Source organism: Enoplosus armatus, chromosome 7, assembly GCF_043641665.1.
Source record: "Enoplosus armatus isolate fEnoArm2 chromosome 7, fEnoArm2.hap1, whole genome shotgun sequence".
Classification (NCBI taxonomy): Eukaryota; Metazoa; Chordata; class Actinopteri; order Centrarchiformes; family Enoplosidae; genus Enoplosus; species Enoplosus armatus.
The window spans coordinates 6,138,155-6,159,870 of record NC_092186.1 but is presented as its reverse complement, the minus strand read 5'-3'; the positions used below and the strand labels follow the sequence as shown (position 1 = coordinate 6,159,870).

Below are 21,716 nucleotides of genomic sequence, written 5' to 3'. Positions count from 1 at the left end.
GACTAATACTACGCTATGTGTGTAACCTCATAGAACTTGTCCTTCACTGTGGGGACGGAGTGGGCTTGGTAATGTTGGTAATGCCTACGTGTATAGTGCTGTGGCCTGACAGCACTGTACATGTTGAGAGTTCACTGGAATTTTTTTCAATTAAAAATCGCTCCTCTTGACAGTTCTTACGAAACACTTGGATGAACTCAAAGCTCTGCGCCGTCACACTGAACGTAAATGTGCAAAGTGTGTAAAAATAAGAATAGAGGTCTCTTAAATTCAGTCAAGTGAGGACACATACTCCACAAATTCTCCACTGCGTACAATCTAATAAAGTACAAGAACGTGGTCTTCGGTACTGCTGCTTAAGGCTCCCCACATTTATTCCACATTACTTAATCACTGACCATTCTGTACTGAAGTCTGGGCAGGCTCGAGCCCCGAGACACTTGGCAGGTACTTGGACACTGTCTTGACGTTGTCCTCGCTCATACCCTGGATGTGGGTGTCCAATCTCTGGAGCAGCTCCGTGGACCGCAAGCGTTCTTCCTCCAGGAAACGAGTGACCATGCCGTCTGCAGGTGACACTGGCAAAGGCTCCTGGGAGGGAAGAAAAACACACTTCTTTCATTCTTTGCTAAAAAGAGGACAGAAGAACGTTACCTTTGCCACAACTGTGGACTCTCTATGTGTGACGAGCCTCACCATTGGAGAGGAAGAGAGTGTGATTTTGTCTCTGGACACTAAAGTCAGAGAGTCTTCGGAGCCAGAGCTTTGTCCCGCAGCAGCAGATTCATTTGAACTCATGTTTGGCACAGAGTTTCTCCTGGTGAGACTTATGCCACCAGAGGAAGAGGAGGAGGAGGATGCTGATGAATGAGACCTGCCGTCTTGGGCCTGGCTACAGGGGTGCTGTCCGGGGGAATGGGACAGGGTGTGCAGCTGTTTAAAGAGCCTATGGATCTGCCCTTCGTAGCGAGTGGCGTCCTCCTGCAGCTTAACTTTCGTCACCTGCGTCTCTTCCCTGCGTTTGTGATGACTGGCATCTTCATTGCTACAGACAAAAGAAGAAGAAGTGTGAGGGTTCGGCCTCTTGAACTTTTGCGCATGCGTGTCTGTGTGTATGCCGGGTACCTGTCCTCAGCAGGCTGGTCAGTTATAGCGTGGCTGAGCAGAGCTCGTTCATATTTGTCCTGACAGGTCTGGTTGGAAACCTCAAGTCGGGCACGCATCTCAGCAAGTGACTGCCTCAGCTGCCGATTCTCTTGTTCCAGGCCGCTCAGAGATGACACGTAACTCTCCCTCAGGGATGCAAGAGTGGAACCCCCCCCCTGGGGAGAGCGAGGTGATTCAGGGAGTAAAAAGCAAAGAGAGCTGAGTCAGATTTAGAAACAATCACTGAAGCCAAATTAAGGAAAGAAATCCTGTCTGCTGCGGTCTGAAAAAATGTGTCATGACAATATAACGACTATGTCAAAGCAGACAAACCTTAGGTGACTGAGACTCCAGCCTGTGCAGCAGACCACTCAGGTGCTGGTTCTCAGTTTGTAGAGTCTCCAGCTGTGCCTGAGTCATCTGAGAAAGAAAAATGTGACTTGTTTTGCTGAACCCCCAAGCAGATGCATGGGCTCCAGCATGATGCAGTTTTTCTCAACCCTCCAAGCAAAAGGGTTGAAAATACAGAGCTGCAGTAGTCATATCACTTAAAATATCATTTCTCAAGGCTACACCTGTTTACTTGCTTACTTTAAGTTCAGCTGCCTTCTGTTCCGCTCGCTCCACCTCGCCACGAAGCTGCTGCTTGATGCCGGATGAAGAGGCATTCAGCACGGCGATGGCGGTGTCCCGTTGGTGCAGCTCAATGGTCAGCCTCGACACCTCCTTCCTCATGCCATCCACCTCACCACTGTGGGTCTGCTTGGCCATCTGAAGCTCTTCTCTGAGCTGTAGAGTGAATCCAGAGAAGTGACAATACAGATGTTACTTATTATTATACTACTATATACTACATAACCAGTCAGAGATGTTTTCTGACCTTTTTCAAATCAGCAACAGAGGAATCATATTCTGCTTTAATGCTCCTCAGTTCCTCCGTCTTTGATTGGTCAGCTCTCTGTCGGCTCACCCTCTCCAGTCTGAGCAAGACATACAGAAGCACAAACGTCAATGTCCATAAAAATAATAATAATAATAATAATAATGATGACGTGGGCCAGCATTCACCTCTCTTTGACACATGCCAGTTCAGCTTTGAGGTGAGCCTCACATGCTTGGGCACAGTGAAGCTTGGTCGCGGCCTTCTCCAGATCTTGTCTGAGGGTTTCCACACCAGCACAGCCCTGAGCTGCCAGACAGTCCTCCAGAGAGCTGGGGCAACAAGACAGTTGTGCTTCATTGATATTTGCAACTATTCAACAATGCAACCTACCTACAGTATCAGTATAGAGCACCCTCTTGTGTATTGTTGCGGTACTACACACTAATGTGACAACTGACAACACATTGTTTACAGGCAGAAATCCACCTACCGAACCACTTGATCTTTAGCTTGCAGTACTTGGTTGAGTCTGGCTGCTTCATTACGAAGCCTTTGGCGTTCAAGACTGGCTCTTCGCACAAATACATCCTGGGTGTCCAGCGTGGCGTGAAGCTCCTCCCTTTCCTCTGAAAAGACCTGCAGAACAGCAGTGGATCTCACTGTTTATGGTGTTTTCATTTGCGTGTTTGATGTCAATTCACAGGAGTCCAACAAAGCTGCTGTATGTTCAGTTTGTTAGGCAGCCTGTCGGCCACAACGATCAACAGCCGTATAAAAATAACATCAATGTCCTTTTAGGAAGCTTCGTGATAAACTCATGTTACAACAAAGGGAAAAAACGTCTCAATATTTCAGCTGTATTTTTTCACTTCAGTAGCACCTCTCAATACACTTTTGGTAACTCTGTATTTAGCTGAGTTCTCTCAGGTCTTTCTCTTTGTTTGTAATATGGGATGGTAGGGCCCCCCACAAAAATGATAGGCCTAGGCGCCCATCATGACCACCTTAAGGCGGGTACACACATTACGACGGTTGAGCTGATTATGAATATGATTTGGGCGTGACGACTGATGGGACCAAGTTGGGCCGGGTCTGTTCCAGCCTGGACCCGCTGGTGTTGACAGTCGGCAGATAAAATCACATTGTGTGTGATAAGACTCTTTAACATTCAGTCTTCAGGTCCAGTTGCTGTCAGTCGTTCTCATTAAGACCTTTTTAAACATGTGTGATATTTGCAACTGACATCTGCGAGAAATGCAGAAGAAGTGTGAGAGTGCACTGGACAACTGAAATGGAGGAAAAGCTGTGCACATTGATGGAAACACTCTTCATGTGTGGTTTGTCCAGTCGTTGTAGGTTTCAGCTAGTCTTCAGGTTTGTCCCGGGCTTCAATCTGCCACTACTCGTACACGTTACTACCACTCTGCTAACCTGCTGCTCTCTCTGGTACTGTCCCAGGCACATCTCCAGGGGTCGGAGGCGTTCCAGCTCAAGCTCCTGTGAGTGCAGGCTGCCCTGAGCCTTCTCCAGCTGAGTACTCAGATGCTGCACCTCTAAGCAGCACTCCCTGTGCTCCCTCTCCTTCTGCAGCGATGCCCACTGGGACTGGAAAGAAAATGACAGATATGATAATATGTTTGAAAAACATCCCGCTTTGACTTTGCTGTTTGACTTGACTTTACACATTAAGGTTATTAATCTGCTTTTACTTTCATGTGCGTGAGCTCATCAGTCAGGCTCTTATTTTGGGCCTCCAGTGCTGTCAGTTGTTTTTGGTACTGGGTGTGCTGCTGCTCCCACTCCACAGAGCGCTGGTGATATTCCTGCAGAGAGAGACAAGGATGATTATACTCCCCATTACCAACAGATGGCAGTAAAGGGCAATATGTAGGAGACTTGTAATGTAAGGAACACTAATGTTGTTGTACCTCAATCTTTTCGTTGAGCCAGTTTGTCTCTTTAGTATTTGCTCCTCCACTGGTCTCCTTGAGCTGTTTGCGCTGAAGCTTGTGATAACTTCTCTTTAATTTATCTAACTGCAGGAAAAGAACGTCTGTGAGAAAGGATTCTCAAATTCAAGTAAGAAATAAAGTAAATGAAAATCTGTTAACTGCCAATTTACCCTGGGATTTTTAAGACATGTTGAGAGACTGAGAGATTTTTACAAAATAAATCTTGAAAGGCTGTTTGACTGACAAGAGTCTCACCTCTTCCCGGACTTTCTGCAGTTGTTGCTCGTACTTTGTAACTAACTCTTGTCGACCAGGCTGGACCTCTTCCAGCTGCTTGCGAAGCAATCCGATCTACGATCAAGGGTGATGTCAGTAATGGTATTGTAAAAATGTGGGTAAAACATCAGCATGATAACATCATTTAGTAACAAAAGTGCAATGCAGAGGATGTGTGGTCAAACTGTCATAATCATGCTGTAAAACAACTGTTATCAAACAGGTTAAATGCTGTGGTTATATTCCTCATGCTATAACTGAAGAAAATGTTAGCCCTCTCAGTTCTTCTCAACAGAGAAACAGCGATACCTCACTGGTTTATCTGCACCATAAAACCAGTACAATATAACTGTAGGAAGGATCTTCTACTCCACCTCCAGGTCCCTCCGTTTAATTAGATTCCTGGAAGTCAACAGCTCCTCTTCCCCACTTTTCAGCCTGAGCTCCATGGCCTGCATCTCATCCTCCCACTCCCTCTTCTGATGATTGATCATAATGTCAATCTGTCTCATCAGCTCCTGCAGCTCTGGTTCACATGATGACAGGACAGAGCTGGAATACAGATACAAATATCAAAACGTGGTGATGTTTGCTAGATCCGTTAAATCCTCCACCGTCACTGCTTGCCTGTGATAATAAGTAATTAACACAAGTTAGTTAGCAAGTCACTGGCTTTATACACATTTTACATTACCTCAGGTCAGGATTCTGCAGAGATCCCAGAGAAGCCTCCATCTGGTTGGAAGTGATACTGTCAGTGTTGATCAAGTCTTGTAAATAACTTAGACTGTGGACACTTGTAACTTGCCTCAAAGTAGCTACCCGCCAAGTTACTAACCTACTAACCTAGCAACCCATGTGACAGCATTAACGTTACTAGCGTTAGCTAACCATACCCAAACTGAGCAGAAACGACGCCAGTTAAATTGCGTGACTTGAAATTAAATAACTAACGTTACATCAATTTAGGTTGGATTACAGCTCAGGCTAAGTGAAGTAAGACAATTATATAAGTTTCTAACATTGTTAGCAAACGTTAGTATCTAACGTTAGCTAGTTTCAGTGAGTCTAACTACTTTTGTTGACATCGTAGAACAACTTACAACTGCATTGAGTATAATGGATTTCCTGATGTAAGGCGGTAACTCCACCTCCAACCTGTGACCTCAGCACGTTGTAACGTGCGTCCAGAGCGCTGGGTCAGATGGAGCTCTGAATCCAGGTATGGTTAAAGTTATCTCATACAGCACAGCTGTTGTAGTAAAACCAAATTAGACTATACATCCAAACGTAGTGCTTAAAATTACAAGATGCTGCAGTACAGCCTTTATACATGCCTCATACTGTATTGAAGCTTGTTTCCTTAATTTGTATTATAATAATAATAGTTTCGGGCCAAATTGGCGCTGGGTCTACAGTGATTACGTAAACGATATGTAATCCAGATAATCATTACTACACGTAGAGAAAGTAGTTGTAATCCCGTCGAGTAACATTCATTAAGACATGTTGTATCGCCCATCGTGAACACGTGGCTCGTTGGTCTAGGGGTATGATTCTCGCTTCGGGTGCGAGAGGTCCCGGGTTCAAATCCCGGACGAGCCCATATTTTGTGGGCGTGTTCCGCAACTGAAGTTAGCATTGGCTATGTGCTAACGCGAAGCTACAACCGGCTGACATTTCAAATAGCGTTAGTTTAAAACATCATGTGCATCACTCAGTCATATTATAGTCGCGGTGGGGCGGTGTACCCCGAACTGTTGCTGTTTGACTGAATCAGGAGATTGAATCTTGTTGTTTTAAAGCATAACGTATATAGCGTTACCATCTGGTCTTTGCCTTCATGTTAGGGTGAGTTAGCTAGCAGGTAGCAACAGCCTTTTAACATTAAGAGAAACGTATGGGATTTATGGGTGTCTGAGTGGAACAGAGCTCAGGACATACCCTTCGTACACATAAACAAAGAAGTGAGTCAACACACAGGCTGGAGACATGGTGACAGATACTAAAACCCAACAATTTAAGACAGTATGTATGGCTCGTTGGTCTAGGGGTATGATTCTCGCTTTGGGTGCGAGAGGTCCCGGGTTCAAATCCCGGACGAGCCCTTCCTTTTTTCAGAATCTGAAAATTAGTTAATTAATTATTTTATTTTAATACATTCAAATATATAATGATGGTGTACGTTTTGAATAGGGAGCAGTGCGAAATGTTCGTTATCACGGTATGCCTGTACCCCCTCTCAACCCTTCTCCTTCAACGTCCCACACCCACTCCTCCACCTGCCCTCCGTCAAACACTGAACAAAGAGCGTCCCCACCGCTCTGCTTCCCCAGCTGTTGTGTTGTGAGGGTTTGGGCCGTGAGAAGGGAGAGAGGGACGTTTTCTGTCCCGCCCCCACAAATACACCAGACACTCCTAACAGGCGGCAGACGAGCGGACTCTCCCTCTCCATTCACTGCAGCCTGGCCGTGATGCTGTACTCTCCAAAGGGACAATACTCTGGAAACAGGTCTGAAGGAGCACTGAGTCTGTCCTGGGAATAACGTTATTACAAAGGCTTCAAGTATACTGTAAGTAGGCTTTACATACATGCATTTTTATTATTATTAATATCAACTTTTTTTCCCCTTCAAATATAATGTTTGGTAGTGGATACTGGTTTGTGTTATGGTTGTCAATTTCAGTGTTATTCAACTCCAACTTTCTCAAGCTTTCTTTATTGTCAGCACACAGTCTGGATGATACTCAAAATATTAATCTGACTGTTAACTATTCAGCTGAAATAACAATATAATTGAAGTCTCATCTGAGAGATATCTGTTCAAATTAAAATAAGTAACTAATAAGTAATTTATTTTCAATTGAATTTAGCTAAAAACCTCTTGCTTTTCAAATATTACTGCTGTGGGTTTTTTTTTTTTATCCAGCAGCACACCTAATAACCACTTTATTTAACAGAGAGAAGCAAACTGGGAAGTTGGGACCTGCAGCAACCATCTATTTCAACAAGCCCTTATCAGTTGCTAGACAGTGGAGTGGTTTTTCACTGGGACTTACAGGATCCAGATCGTCCAGAAAGACTCGCTTGACCATGGTTCTGTGTGAGGACGGCGAGTGCAGCGTCTGCCTCCTGCCCTACTCGCGGATGGACAGGATCCCCCGGGTGCTCCACTGCAGGCACACCTTCTGCGAACCCTGCCTGGAGACTATGTCGCAGGCCAGGGGCGGGCTGCTCACCGTGGGCTGCCCCCTGTGTCGTCGGGTCACCTGCGTGGGACGCGGCCTCAGCCTGCAGGAAGCTCTGTGGGTCAACAGCAGGCTGTGGGGACAGATACCAGAGGACGAGGAGCCCGAGGAGGAAGAGGAAGATGGGTTGAAGCAAGACGCTGAGGAGGAGAGGATGGAGACCAAACAGCAACCCTCGTTACAAGCAGAATGGTGGGTTTCAACAGTGTAAACAGACACACACACGCGGACACAAGATTTGCTGCAATTGTAGCAGGAAGTGTCATTGTTTCCCATGATTTTCAATTTTCTTTAGCTTCAATATTAAGGAGGTTTTTCTGCAAACACTGTATGACACTGCGGTTGTAGTGCATCTTTAAAACCAGTGTTGAATTTGAAGAATTGGAACCTGGATCCCAAAAATTCCAGCCTTGCCCACCCTTTCACACATCGATGTTAATCCGTACGTTTGTCCACAAAGCTTCTCATTAGCGCCTCGGCTCTGCTGTGCCACATTTCTTTGTTGTTTGGGAGTAAAATAGTCTAGTCTGACGCAGGAACTTTCACTTTTCAGCGCTTCCTCCAGGTCCGCCAGAACAAAGCTCAAATTGCCAGCGTTCTTCAGAAAGTTCAGTCTGACAAAGCAACACCAGGAGAAGATCGTGCCTGGCAGTAATGTGTAAGTTCTGACTTTGTGGCGAATGGCTAATGATGACCAGGAGACATTTAGTGAAAATATGGGCTAATATTTTTTTATTTGTCTATTTTTTTTTTTTCTTTGAAGGGAAATGAAATCCTGGCGCAGGCTTTCAACTGAGGAGACTATTTAGGACGAATCGAGGACGACGTGACAAGTGACAGTTCCTCTCAGGATAGTATTCACCGGTGGCCACAAGAAGGCTCGGCTCAACCTCGTCAGAGGAGGGAAAGTTGAGGCCGTTAGGAACCAGAGAATCCATTTGTGTTCCTGTCAAGACATTGTTTTGTCCCCAGCCAAAGATGCCCTGTCTCCCCATTATTTATTCTAGGCTTAATTCTCCCAGCTGGTGTTGTGGGATTTGGTTCAGCTGTCCCAGTGGGACTCAACACCCAAAGACCCCCTCGTAACAGATGGTCTCCCGAGGAGCTTCCCTTTTGCGTAGCCACTGCTGAACACTGAATATGACACATTGGTTTTTTTTCTGTATTTATGATAGCTAGTTGACAAAGTATTTAATAAAACTATTTTTGAAAGAATTCTTCTTCTTCTGTCTGTGTTTTTATTTACTCATTAACGCTGATCAAGCAATGTGGCTTTGGGAAATGACTGCCGTCTGAAAGAATCATGAGCTCAAAGCAAAGACACTTTCCTGTGTACATCATTTATGACACATTAAGTATTTAAGTGACTGAAAATAAGTGAAGGCAGTGGGAGATTTCTGAATAGCATAATGTGAATATTACTTTTTTGTGGGCTCGATAGACAACAAAAACATGTCACAAAAGATTCGTTCAACCGTGAAAGCGGATTATAAACTCCATTCAATGAGCATCTGGCAAAGTAATACATTACTTTCATGGAAATGGCCTTTATTCTTTTGTGTTACCTTATGTGCACATATCAAAAATATACAGCACCGCTCTGAGATGAAGTATTACTGCGTCTGGTGTCTCAGTCATATTAAGGTCATTGTTATTTGCCTGTTTGGAGCTAGAAATCCGTTAGTCGTCACACTGGTTTGGTAGCCAACTAGTTGTAACAGGCCATCTCAACTGTGCACCTGTGAAATACACTCACGCATATTTTGATGGATGGTGTGTCAATTTTTGCCTTTCAGTACCATTTATGTGTTCCCACGTTTTAAGCGTTATCACAGTCAGTGACATCATCTCCTCCGTAATGCCAAACGCGGAGCTGCATCCAAGCTCTAAATGAACTGGCATCGGCAGTGTTGGCTGTCACAGCTGCAGTCTGGGCTACAGCAGGAAGGCAGAAACCCTGCAGAGAACAAGCAAACAACACAGGATTGTGAAAATGGCAAAGGACCAGTTTCAGTTTCGCAATGTATTTACTGGCTCCCAGTGCAGCCCTGGTAGTGTTGATCACTGGGATTAGGGTTAACAGAACAGGAAACAGCTCCCAGTGCTGGAGGTAGAACTCAGTTCATTATAAACAAGAGTCCTGAATTCAAAAGCTTACCTAAATAAAAATACAGAAGTATTATCAGATAAATGTATTAAAAGTAAAAGTACTTTACTATTATGCAGCAAAATGGCCCCTGTAACTGTCACGTGTTTTGAAGTAACTACAGCTGTCAGATAAATGTAGTGGAGTAAAAATACTCACAAAAAAGTACCTCAGAATTGTACTCAAGGTCAGTACTTCATCATTGCAGGTTGGCCCGGTCAGACTGACTAATGAAGCAGTCATCCGATCAGGTGCCGCAACATGTAAACACATTTTATTGGTGGAATTCTAGTGGGGAGTCAACAACAAACATGGCGCAAGACAGTTTCCACAGTACTGCCCACTGGACCAAGCAATAGTACATTCCTTTCTGAGTATGTGTATGAGTACCACTCAATGAGGGATGAACCCAAATACCTTCAGCGCCAATGTGTTTCTGCAATATAGCAAATCAGATAGAACAGGACTGAACTTTAATATAGTGCCAATACCAGAACTGGATTACGGACTGGGTAAAGCGGGCGCTGCCCAGGGGTCCCAGGCACTTTTACTTTGTGACAATTATTCTGTTGTAATTTGATTCATTGCAAAGTGAGACGATGTAACTTGTGCTGATAGCAGTCACTGTGTCATTACAGGATGATGGTGAATGCTAAAACATACTGAAACAAAACAGTCACACAAGCGGAGAAGAGTCATAAAGTCTGACTCAGTAAGTCAGTTACACTGTAATATCTACCTAGTGTTAGCTAACATTGGCTAACATTAGCCACTATAAGCTACTGGTAATACCAGACCAAATAACGCTGTAGCAGCAAAATCCCTGAATGTATTGAATGAAGCCACAGTGTGTTTTATTGCTTAAGAATTTGACTTTTAATTTGTAAGATTAAGAATTCCTATTCTATTCCTTTTCCTCAAAACTTTCATAGTCTTGTTTTAAGTCAGTTCCTGATTTTATCTCGAGGTCTTGTCTTGTGAGGGGGCCCCGTCTCAAAATCTGGTTTTAAACCTTTAATAAAAGTCAGTTGATATTTCAGGTGACTGAATTAAGCTTTCATAGTGAGTATTCTTCAATAAAATTTAAAATGTCGCCCCAGCAGGTGATTCCAATGACATACCTCTAGCCATCAACAGAAACTGGGGATATGTGTTGTTATTGTGTCAAACTAGAAACCATGCATGCCACAACATGTACAGATACTTGTTAACACTGACTCAACTATTGCTTCATTACTGGTAACTACACCAGCGGCTCCCAAAGATGAACTCACGTACCTCTTCATCAACAACACCCGTCATGTTCCAAATGTGTTCATTGTGATTTTAAAGTCGTGCGTGTTAACACTGCAAAAGTGGATATTGTCATATTAAGTTTTTTATACGATTGAATTGTCAATGTTTATTAGGTTGGTTTTGTCAAGTGCAATCTTACTACAACTGACCGCTGTGGTAGAAGCTTTTATTAGCTCACTATTTCAACAACTTATCCATTACTTTAACTAATCATTTATTACAGATTTATTGGTTAATTTTAGGTTATTAATTAAACTGTTATATCCTCTCTTTGCTAAAAATGTAAGTTAATTGATTAGATAACTATTTCAACTTCTCTGCTAGCTTGCTAACTAGTTTCCATACATTCAATGGCAGCCACATCTCCGTGGTGGCAACATGTGTGTCCTTACATACACCCTTCTGTTACCACCATAAATCTCAAACTTTTATTTAATGATGATTAATCACTAAATAGGACTTTTTCCAGTCTTCCACAGTAAAATGCTGGTATTTCTCAGCCCACCCCAAGCTTCTGAGAAGTGGTTTAGAAACTGCTACTCGTCCTCTGAGACCGCTACAAGACAGCCTTCGTTTGACAGGACTTTTGCTGCTTGTAGTCTTGCGTTCTTTACTTAGCAGATTCTGTATCTGTGATGACGCTGCTTCTTTAATCTCTCAGGGAACCAAGCTTGATGTACTGATCTTCTGGTGGTGTGGTCACTTTTGGTCTGCCTGATCCTGCTGCATTTCTGCAAAGCGTTTGAGTTCCATGAACTGCCCCCTTACTAACCTTTAGTCTGGCCATGATTTGACGCTGAGAAAGCCCCTCTTTGCTCAGAATAACAATTTGACTTCTAACACTTTCACTTAGTTCGGATGCCGTGTTTCCCACTATCACAGTGCTACTTAGTAAGCAATGATCTGCTGTTAACTTGAGGCACAGCCATATTTATAACAGGTGAACACTGGCTGCCAGTTGAGTGTCATCTGAACGCATGTTTCGATGGAAGGGATACAACTCGGAAGAAATGTGAACCTTTTGGATGAAGGAGTTAAGTTGGCCAGTGCCACAAATTTGCTTAAATTTGACTGCTGACCTAAAAAATAGTGCAGAATCAAAATATTTATTCTTCATTTTACATGTCATAACTTCTCGTGTCTTTAAATGTTTCTGAATCCTCAAACTTTATTGATTATTTCCAGGTTTACGTAGTCTCAGATTATTATATATACACTCCTGGTTGGGAATCACTGGCCTAGACACTCACAGAATGTAGGTATTCCTTTATAGCCTTATCAATGTCATTTTTTTCAGAGGTGACTCAAACTACACTCGGAGTCTGTAGATGGATAGGCAGAAGTATGAAATATAGATACCTCGGATGCGCACAGTGTTAAAGAAAAGTTCAAGAATAAAAACGACTCCACATGACTTTGGTAATAAGACATCTTTATTAATCATTTGGAGAGACATGCTAGATCTCTGTACAGTGTGAATGGAGAGCCAGCTCTGGACTGATCAGATCTGCCGCACAGAGCTGTGAAAGAACATACACCCACCCCAGGGAATGGCCATGGCCTCCATCCTCAAATGCAGACCCCCGACATGCAAAGACATTTGTTGCATTACTTGGTCCACTTCCAGGGAATGTTACAACGGGCATTGAGGAAACAAAGGTGGACTCTACTTTAATATGTAAGGGGAATAAATACAAAGGAACGTCTACAGTAAGTGATTCATCTTTTGTCCTCATTTAAAAATAAATACCCATTGAGTCATTTCTCAAAAAGTGCTCTCCTTACAAGGCTGGGTGGTTGGTAACGAGAGCAGTACATTCCTGTTTCCAGATAATAAATAGGCAGCAACACAGAGGGGTGATACATTATTACTTTTCTTTTTTTCATTTCGAGGGATTATAACTTATAATGCAACCTGTCTTTGTTATTCCCAAACTCTGTGTGTTCCAGCCAAGATCTCCTGCAACATTTTTTTTTATCCAACTCTGTCTCTTAGTATTATTATTATTTGGCTCATTATGTGGGTTAGAAAGGTTCACTAGTTTTCAGAGAGTGCTCCCCTTTTTGGACATGTGTGAACAATTCGTAAATGTTCAAGTCTACTCTAAGACACAGTACTCCAAATGTTCTGGAGATAAAGATTTTTTTTTTTCATACCATGTTTCTAAGACTTACATCGTCACTCTAACTCTAAAACATGTTCTTAAAAAGTGCAGTAAGATTTCACTTCAAAGACGAGTCAAATCAAAGTAGTGTTCTCAACACTGGCTGACTTCACCACCAGTACGTTATGATACCTGGCTCTAAAATAAAAAAAATAATAATAAAAAAAAAAGAATTGAAACAACATCGCAACATTGCATAACGCCAACGTCAGTAGTCAGTTTAAACACAAGCAGCAAAGAAAAGCTCATCTCAGTGGGGACGCGTTACGTGACAGTTTCTATGACAATCAGACGGGTCTTGGATTAAGTGACTGTACATTTACAATGAAGCTTTTCACAACTTCATATTAACCTGAAAGGTCTACATGTGCAAATTAGTCTTTTGTCAGGAATGAAACAATTCACTGATTTACAATGTTAAAGATCTGCTTTGATCACAGAACTAACTTAAAGACTTAAAGTCTACAGATCACCACACAGGGAGCTTTGAGTTCTCGTCCCCTCTGTGACACAAGGCAAGGGCTTTGATTCTCCACTGCTCACTTACAGCATATGTGCAGACTACCATAATCACAAACTACCAAGATATATCACACAACGCAACGGCAGATGTCATATTGTGGTAAGTGGGGGTATGACATACTGCAAACAAATGGTGACCTAAATGGTGCCGTAATGTGGCAAGAATGACACGACTTGGCAGTGGCCCTCTATATAACTGCATTCTAACGTTGCCTATACAGAAAGCACACATTTACACGCACACGCACGACAAAAAGATATTCTGAAGGCAAGTATACAAATCCAGTTCAACAGTTTTCATAAACAAAAAGACTTGGACTAGTCATTATCAGAGTGCATTAAGTCACTGGTGTAATGTTTACATATTCAAACTTGTGTACACTGATAGACAGTACCTATGCTGGAAAACTAGGCATGCATTAGATACTCAAGATGTTACTGTTCAGTTCGTCCTGTAACGTCCAGAGCGCAAAATTATGGATCCCACGGGGGTTACGGGAAGGAGGGCTGTGATTGGCCAGCCGAACCGAAAGGAAAGGATTCAGGTTCAAGATTAAAAATGGTTATGTTTAGGTATTTAGGAAAAAAGCCTTGAGATGGTTAAGCGTAGGTATAAAGTCAAACATGGCTATGTAACAGGTTAGGTAAGGGTTTCACATGGTTCACATTTGGGTATAATGTGGGGAGGAGCTCCATTTTGGCCTGTAACAAGAGTGGGATGCATAAAAATACGTCTCAAGCCATCTGTTCTTATCAAGCTCTCAAATGCAGAGCTTAGTTGTTTGCATCTTTTAAAAAAACAACCTTTCCAGAGAGACTTCCCTGAATATACAAAAATATACAAAAAAGAAACTGGGGAAACTTCCTTTTCTACTTAAAAAAATCGTATCCACATATGCAACTTGGGGATCTTTTTTTTTTACACATCTCTGTCTTCTTCATCGTTTTTTTTTTTTTTTTTTTTGCAAGTTGTAAGACTTTTTTTTTTGGCAGTTTCATTAACAAAGTAGGCTACACTACTTTAGAACCAAATTCACATATTGCTAGTTCCAACCAGATGACCAGTAGTCAGGTGAGGAGGCCAGATTCTCGACGTGCAAAGTCAACTGCAGGTTAACCAATAGGAAGCAACATAACAAGCATGTGGTGTAAATGATGTTTTCCCAGGACGGCGCTGAGTATTAACAGGAACAGCCGCCTTCAGTGGTCTGGGGCTCCTGGGGTTTGTCCAACTTGATGTCGATCACTGGAGGAGAACGTTAAGGAAGCGTCGGAAACATCTGGTATTGATCTTATTTAGTTCCATGCAACTAAATTAGATCAATTAGCTGATATAGATATTTTCAAAGAGGAAATGCAGACAACTGTGATGGGTTCTCCTATAATTTTGACGTTGTGTTCAGAGAGGCAGAACTATGTATTTTTAATGAAGGACCGCTGTAGTACCACTTAACTACCACTAGATGGTGCTATTCCCCATGAATCTATTTAATTTCTAGACAGAGCATCAACAACAGTCAAAATACTTATGACTCAACAATAAATAACTATAATTTACAGAAGAAATTTAGTTTCAAATATTCCTAAAATAAGATCAATTTATTACAGCAGTTTCTGGACATGCTGGAAGAGTAAGTATCCCATAAATCCTCCTCTGACAAGTTATTCAGCTCAACAGGAAATCCTCTCCTCTATTGTTAGCTAGGTAATAAACTGAGAATGGATGCTGGCTAAAGTCGTTGGCACTGCTGTGCTACAATTAAAGCTGATGCACAATGGCGTGTTAATGAGCTGTTGCGTTAAGTCAGAATGATTTTGCATTTTTCCCCCCCACAATTCAGATAAGGTGTTATTCCCAGTCAATCCTCCAGAGCGTTTTTGTTTTTTTATGATTTGCAGTGAGAATGAGGGGCAGACCTCATCTGCTTTAAGGAGACAAGAAGTGTACCACGACTGAGTGCTTGCGAATGCTTCCATATTCTACTGCTGGTGAGTGTGGCAGCTCAGCTTATTATTCATTTTTCTGGTGAATATTATGCATGTATGAGGAGGCCCTACGAAAACTGTGGCCTACATATTGCATGCAAGTGAGTCTGGAAACGGTCCCGCTGTGGCTTTCAGACGCCCGGCCTACACTGGCTGCTGCTAGCTGTTAAAAGCAGCAGTTAACGTGTGCGTTTTCATATTTCATGGTAGCATGTTATTATGATGGGTTAACATTTGAAGGACAGTCTTTAAATGCGAACATATACTCAAGAGTTCCCATTGGGATTGGTTCCCGTCTGGAATCTGGAGGCCTCATCTCAGCAGCCAACATTACCAAACCAAATGAGCAGCCTCAGTCCTGAATATGTTAGTCCTCTGATACCTGTGCGTGTGTGTGTGTGTGTAGGTACAGTCTACAGCATCGCCTGAGCACTGAGTAATGTTACTGTGCCACTAGTAGATGTGTTTTGATTCATTTTGTTCATGAAGTGAGCTTGTAATGGCTTTTACACAATAAGTGAGACATGAACATTGTCCGTTCCAAATGACAGCCAGAGGAAACCAAAATAACCAGAAATCACAAGTTAAGACGCAACAAGTTGTAAACACAACATTGATATATTATAGTATCACTTTATAAAGTTGGCGAATGTGTTAGCAAACAGTTCAGTAGCAGCAGATACGGAGAAACGTAAGCTATAATTTGAAGCTGTGTAGCTCTGTTTTGGTCTCTGCTAACTCTCGAATAAAGAATCAGGCTCTTTAGCCGCTAAATGCTCCACTTGCTAACTTTGTGTGTCTGCAGTTTAGTACATTCAGTATCAGAGCTTTTTCTCTAAAAACAGCCGCCTGCTGGACTGGAAACAATGCTAGTGAGAGAAGCGAGACTGAACCAAAACAGTAAAGTCAAAATAATGAGCTGCAAGATGCTACATTTGGTGATAATTCTCTGTGGCTTCATCACTGTTAAAATAAAAACACAGATTTCTTAAAAAAAGATAACATATCATTAAATCTTTAAAAGATAACAGTTGGATAAGAAAGTCACAGATGTATTATTGGTGGGACAGCACAGGCATGGGCTTATACCTGACAACACATCTCTTTGGGCGATTCTATGGGGTCTCAATTAGGGGGAGAAGCAACACTATCCTCTGTTGTTATTTTATGATTTGTACTGAAAACAGATGTAATGTTCACTTGACATCTTAATCTAAATCACAAAGCTTTACCTTGAAAATGAATAATAAAACTCCTTCTAAACACAATCTATTAACAAAATCATGGAGTGGCACCTTTCTTTGCCTGCCTTTGTTCAGACCAACATGAGTCTGGTGGGATTTAGTTTGCTTTATGACTCTCTCTTATTAACGTGGATGACCCCAGCACTTGATCTGGGTCAAGCACCCTCTTCGCTCTCTCTCTCTCTCTCTCTCTGCAGACCTACAGTGGTGATAATACCCAGCCTCTCTGTAGGAAATTGTTCTCAGAGAGAGCGAGAGCAGAAGACTGTGCCCCATAGGCCCTGACATCCACCATAAATCCTGTCCTGACCTGTCCGTCCCCAATTTAAAACTGTCAATTAAGGGGAACAGAGAGTACACAGCGAAAACCGATTAAATAACTATTGAAATTCACAAATGTAGGACAAGTTCTCTAAAAGAAACAAGTGGAGCCATAGTGAGAAAACGTATGTTAAATGTTCTTGTATCTAACTGTTCCCAAATGAATATCAAGCGCACCACGCTTATTAAAAGTGCAGGTGCACGTTCAGGCTACATGACACGCATGTATGTATCCTAAGCCTATCTCCGCCCTCCTCCCAGTAAAATCAATACTTTTCACAATGTAATAACAACAGAGGAGCTGCTCCATTAAGTGTCAATGTCAGCCGAGGCACAGAGCCTCAGAGCTGAGGAACTGTCATCACCTGCCATCCATCACCGCACCTCCACCTCACATGGCTCACTCCCACATCCATTTTGTCTCATTAAAGACAGAGATTAGAAACAGAAGGAGAGATAAAGGTAATTGGTGGAATATGAGTGATGCATTATAACCAGGAAATATGGCTGACTGCAATAAAAAGCAAAGGGGGGGATCTCATCAGTTCAGAGGGCTGTTAGGTTACTGAGTTTATTATTGAGGCCATGCAGTTTGCAAAGGCCGTGCGACAGTAAATGATGGCTGGGCGATAATCACAGATGCACAGGGAGACAAATGTAGGCATTCTCTCAACTACACCAAGGTCAGCATCTGATTTATGTTTAGGTTTTGAGCAGAGAAACGCTGCAGTGCTCATCTGGACACCCTGTGAGACGGCTTCACGCTGGAGGAGGAACGCCGTTGCTATATGCACATGGTAAAATCAAAGGCAATTTCATAGTTCACCCACGGTTACCATAGAGATGGCACCCTACTTTGTGTGTTGGGGAGGATATGAAGGACTGGTGCTGTCAGAGGAGAAACAGTGACAACATTAAAAGCTGTTGATTTACTGTATGTACATAAGAAAATGTCTATAGAGGTAGTTTTAGTTATCTGTTTAGGTGACCGGATCATACTTAGTAAATGGAAAAGTCAAGTTAGACCCGAAAGTACAGAATGGGTTGTGTTAGAGGATAGGTTTACATTTTTTCATGTCTGTCTTAAAACAATTGGCAGGTGCCCATACGTACATTGAAACAGGTTTGGCTCGCTGTACTCATCCCCCTGTTCATACTGGCCATTAAGAGATCCCTTCCTAATGCAATTTCAATGGAAGTGACATGGTATAAAAATGTACAGTGCTCTTTCTGTTCAAAAATACAATCCAGAATGTAGCTAAAGCTAATATGAGGCTTCAACAGTCTGAGTTGGACAAATCAAGTGGTTATTTTCCAAAATACAGTCTTTTTAGTGCAAAATTCCCTCTTAATGTTACTAAACATCCACTGCAGCTCAGCACAGAAACACTCCCCCGGAAAATACTAATACTTTTATACTATAAAGACTTTTATACTATAAAGGATCTTTTAATGGTCAGTATGAACAAAAATAATTATTACAGCACGTAAATGTACATATGAGTATTGTTTTTAGACGTACTTATAACTCCAGAACTTGCCTGAGAATCGTCATGTTTTTAAGTTTTCTTCAGTATCACAGTAATCCAGTGATGGTTGTCTGTACATTCATTGGTACATTGCAAACAAAATCTGCTAATAAGTAATTCGGCATACTTTAAAATTAGATAGATTATTATCTATATTTATTCTATAATATGTAAGTGGTTATTGTTCTTGCATTCATAATAAAGTCGTATTATTATTTTTGCATTTATTTACTCACTCAGTGAGTCTACCTTAGACTTCAGCAGTGTTGGTGAGATGGTGCTGTCATCTTGGTTGGTCTGTGTTGTTAGGTTCTTTTCATTATGTGTTTTATCTGTTGTGCTTTTGTTTTTCTGTTCTTTCTCTTTAAAAGAAAAAAATAATAACACAAGAAGACAGAGGACAGTGTGAAGCTTCACAGAAGCATACTGTATCAAAATGGTCTTAAATTAACTCAAATGATTTAAATGCTTGGATTACAGCAAATACAGAAGGGGATCAAATCAAAACATAAGGAGCTAAAGCTAAAATGCTTTCTTTGAGAATCAAATCATTCAAAGTGGAGTGCAGATATATTACGCGTGGAATGCCTCTTTAAACTGAAGACTACAAAAATCATCTAATAGAGCCTGAGTGTGAAGTGTAGGTTCTTATTGTTACCCACATTTTATTGCAGATGTAAAAATCAATGCAGGAGCGTGAGAGGAGCCTAGACAGCCTGAGGGCTCTCTGTAGTTACTGATGAAAATTACAGCTAGAATCTGTCTCAGCTGCTGTATTTATCTCCTTTCACATCAGATATAAACATGCAAGTCTCTGTGTGGCAATTAGAGAACATATTGAGTCCAATCACTCCTTAAATATTATCAAAACAAATAAATTCTACACTGTGCGTGTGTGTTTATAATTTATAAGAATGAAAAAAAGATCTATGATGCTCTCAATAGCTTCTTGGTATTTCAATTATTTTGCAGTATTAAATGCTACTTCCTGAAGAATAAAATGTTAGTTTTGTTTTGATGAGAGGCTGCAGCCCCTGACAAATCTTCCACAGGTGGAGCTGCGACATGCTCAGTTGACAGCAGTGCCAGTTAGCAGAGCTGTGTGCAGCAGCAGCTGACAGACGGCTGGACGCTGAGACTCCTGTCACCGGTTCAAATGAGCAAACCAGCCTACCCACCGTAGACAAAACTGCAGGCGTCTCCAGTCTGACCGACCTCCTGCACTTGTCAGGCACCAGCACTGAAAAAACAGTCAGCGAGAGTGTCGCGCTAAGAACACATTTAATTGGACAGGGAGCCGACACCTGTTTAAATAAGGTGCCAGTATGCAGAGATCACTTCAGGAACTACTTTCATTTAGAAGCGAGCAGTGACTGATGCTATCACGTCAGGATTAAAATGAGAAAATGTTTCCTCTGAGCTTAGTCTGTTCACACATCATTATTAAAAATAGGTTTTTCATATCATGAAAAGGGGGTTCTCATGATATGTAAATTGGTTAAAGGATACTCCCTTCTTTGCTTGTTTCTTGCATGCTTTCCATTCCTGGGAGAGCAGCTGCCACACGCCGAAACAGCTGGAAAGAAAGAAATGAAAGAATGAGGGCACTGAATCAGGGACACACAACATGAACACAACAGGCCTTTTGATACACAGTTAATCAATTGATTTCAGGTGAAAATAACAGCCAGCAATTTAACATCAAGATAATATCAAGACCAATCTACTGTTATCATATTACATATTTCCGCAAGCAACATGTCAACGTATGCTACAGTGTTTTCGTTTTTTTTATTGTGCTCTTTCATAATTTCCATGCAGCCATTTACTACTGACTTGGATATTAACTAGGATATGAACTCACAGACTTACTCCATAAACATTTTGTCTGTGTTTGCTGTTGTCAAAGTTAAATTATTATTATGTAGTAATGCACACCACAGCTTTAGCAGAAACAAAAGAATGTCGTGATTACTGTGACTGCTAACCTGACTAGAGCAAGTGTCAAGCCTCTGATCTTCACTTTCCCACAGTGTGGGAATGAACACAAACAATTGTGACACCTGTTTGGGTACCTTACATTGTCAAGATACCATCCTGTCAAATGATCAGCTGCCTCAACTTGTTTGAAATTTCCATCTACAATGAAAGTCGATGACAGTCGATGATAGTTGAGTAAAATCATAAAAATGAAGACATTCCAGCTTTATCAACAGAAAAAAAGCCATGTTTGAAACATATGCTGAGAAACAAACAGCTCAGACAGCTGTACACACTAAAATCAAAAGTTCAGATTACTGTATAGCCTTATATCTATCATCTGTAACTACTGGATGTTTCTAAAAACAGCTTTTTTTATCAAGCATGTGCACATTTTGGACCAAACTGTGGCTTAAGCATCTGTCCCTTTGCTCCTTTGGGTGCCATTGTAAGTAATAGTCTTTGGAAGGAATAAAAAATATAACAAATAAAGATTACACAACAGGGTAAATTAATTAAAAAATAAGAATAGAAAACTAAATTCATCTCCATTTTGGCTAAACACATAACAAAAACGTTGAAGACAATGATTTGGCACATCTTTTTGTGAAAATTGATGTCTGAAAGCTTAAATTCTGCTGACATAACATGTCAGCGGGTAGTGATGACACAGCCAAACAGTGTGAACACTGCAGCCTTTGGAGGCAGCACTGTGACCTTTGTTTTGCAGGTTTTTCACACCACTACGTTCCATCCTGTCCACAGTCCTGATGTGAGGTGAAGAATGGCCTCCTCTGTCTGCGCTGCTGCGGGCTGAGAGCGGCGCCTGCCAGCAACGCCGTTCACTGACAGACACAATGCAGCCCGCCTTCATCTCACTGCTTATTAACTTAACAGACAGTCGTTGTTTTCGACTGCAAAACATCTGTTTGGAGACAAATCACTGTTGTTGAACCAGGCTGCGCTTCTCTTTGTGTCTGCAACCCACAAATCTCTCTAAAGATTAGACCTACTGAGTAAA

The 21,716-nt window shown here is 41.8% G+C and overlaps 3 protein-coding genes and 2 non-coding genes across 6 annotated transcripts in view; 3 read left to right on the top strand and 2 right to left on the bottom strand.

The window, feature by feature from the left end:
- Positions 1-390: 390 nt before the first annotated feature.
- On the bottom strand, positions 391-4,992 carry cep63 (centrosomal protein 63). The gene is made up of 14 exons (XM_070909465.1): positions 4,952-4,992; positions 4,632-4,809; positions 4,237-4,332; positions 3,958-4,065; positions 3,739-3,852; positions 3,461-3,634; positions 2,520-2,665; positions 2,215-2,358; positions 2,027-2,126; positions 1,738-1,935; positions 1,480-1,566; positions 1,126-1,322; positions 697-1,045; positions 391-591 (listed from the first exon to the last, which is right to left on the bottom strand). The coding sequence occupies exons 1-14, from the start codon at positions 4,990-4,992 to the stop codon at positions 391-393; spliced, it is 2,133 nt and encodes a 710-aa protein (XP_070765566.1).
- Positions 4,993-5,790: 798 nt separating this feature from the next.
- On the top strand, positions 5,791-5,862 carry trnap-cgg (transfer RNA proline (anticodon CGG)). Its single transcript has one exon. It is a non-coding gene; the product is annotated as a tRNA-Pro (tRNA).
- Positions 5,863-6,293: 431 nt separating this feature from the next.
- Positions 6,294-6,365, top strand: trnap-ugg (transfer RNA proline (anticodon UGG)). The gene has a single exon. It is a non-coding gene; the product is annotated as a tRNA-Pro (tRNA).
- Positions 6,366-6,810: 445 nt separating this feature from the next.
- On the top strand, positions 6,811-8,684 carry LOC139288296 (uncharacterized). Its single transcript, XM_070909578.1, has 4 exons — positions 6,811-6,830; positions 7,219-7,698; positions 8,060-8,164; positions 8,270-8,684. Exons 2-4 carry the CDS (start codon positions 7,352-7,354, stop codon positions 8,313-8,315), a joined length of 498 nt encoding a protein of 165 aa, XP_070765679.1. The 5' UTR covers positions 6,811-6,830; positions 7,219-7,351; the 3' UTR covers positions 8,316-8,684.
- A 6,132-nt stretch (positions 8,685-14,816) lies between these two features.
- The window catches only part of rab6ba (RAB6B, member RAS oncogene family a), a 44,331-nt gene continuing 37,431 nt past the window's right edge, over positions 14,817-21,716 (bottom strand). For both annotated transcript variants that reach the window (XM_070908656.1, XM_070908657.1), the window contains 2 exons: positions 20,225-20,291; positions 14,817-14,881 (listed from right to left, as the gene is read on the bottom strand). In XM_070908656.1, the coding sequence (XP_070764757.1) occupies positions 14,817-14,881; positions 20,225-20,291 (132 nt within the window). The remainder of the gene's footprint in view (positions 14,882-20,224; positions 20,292-21,716) is intronic.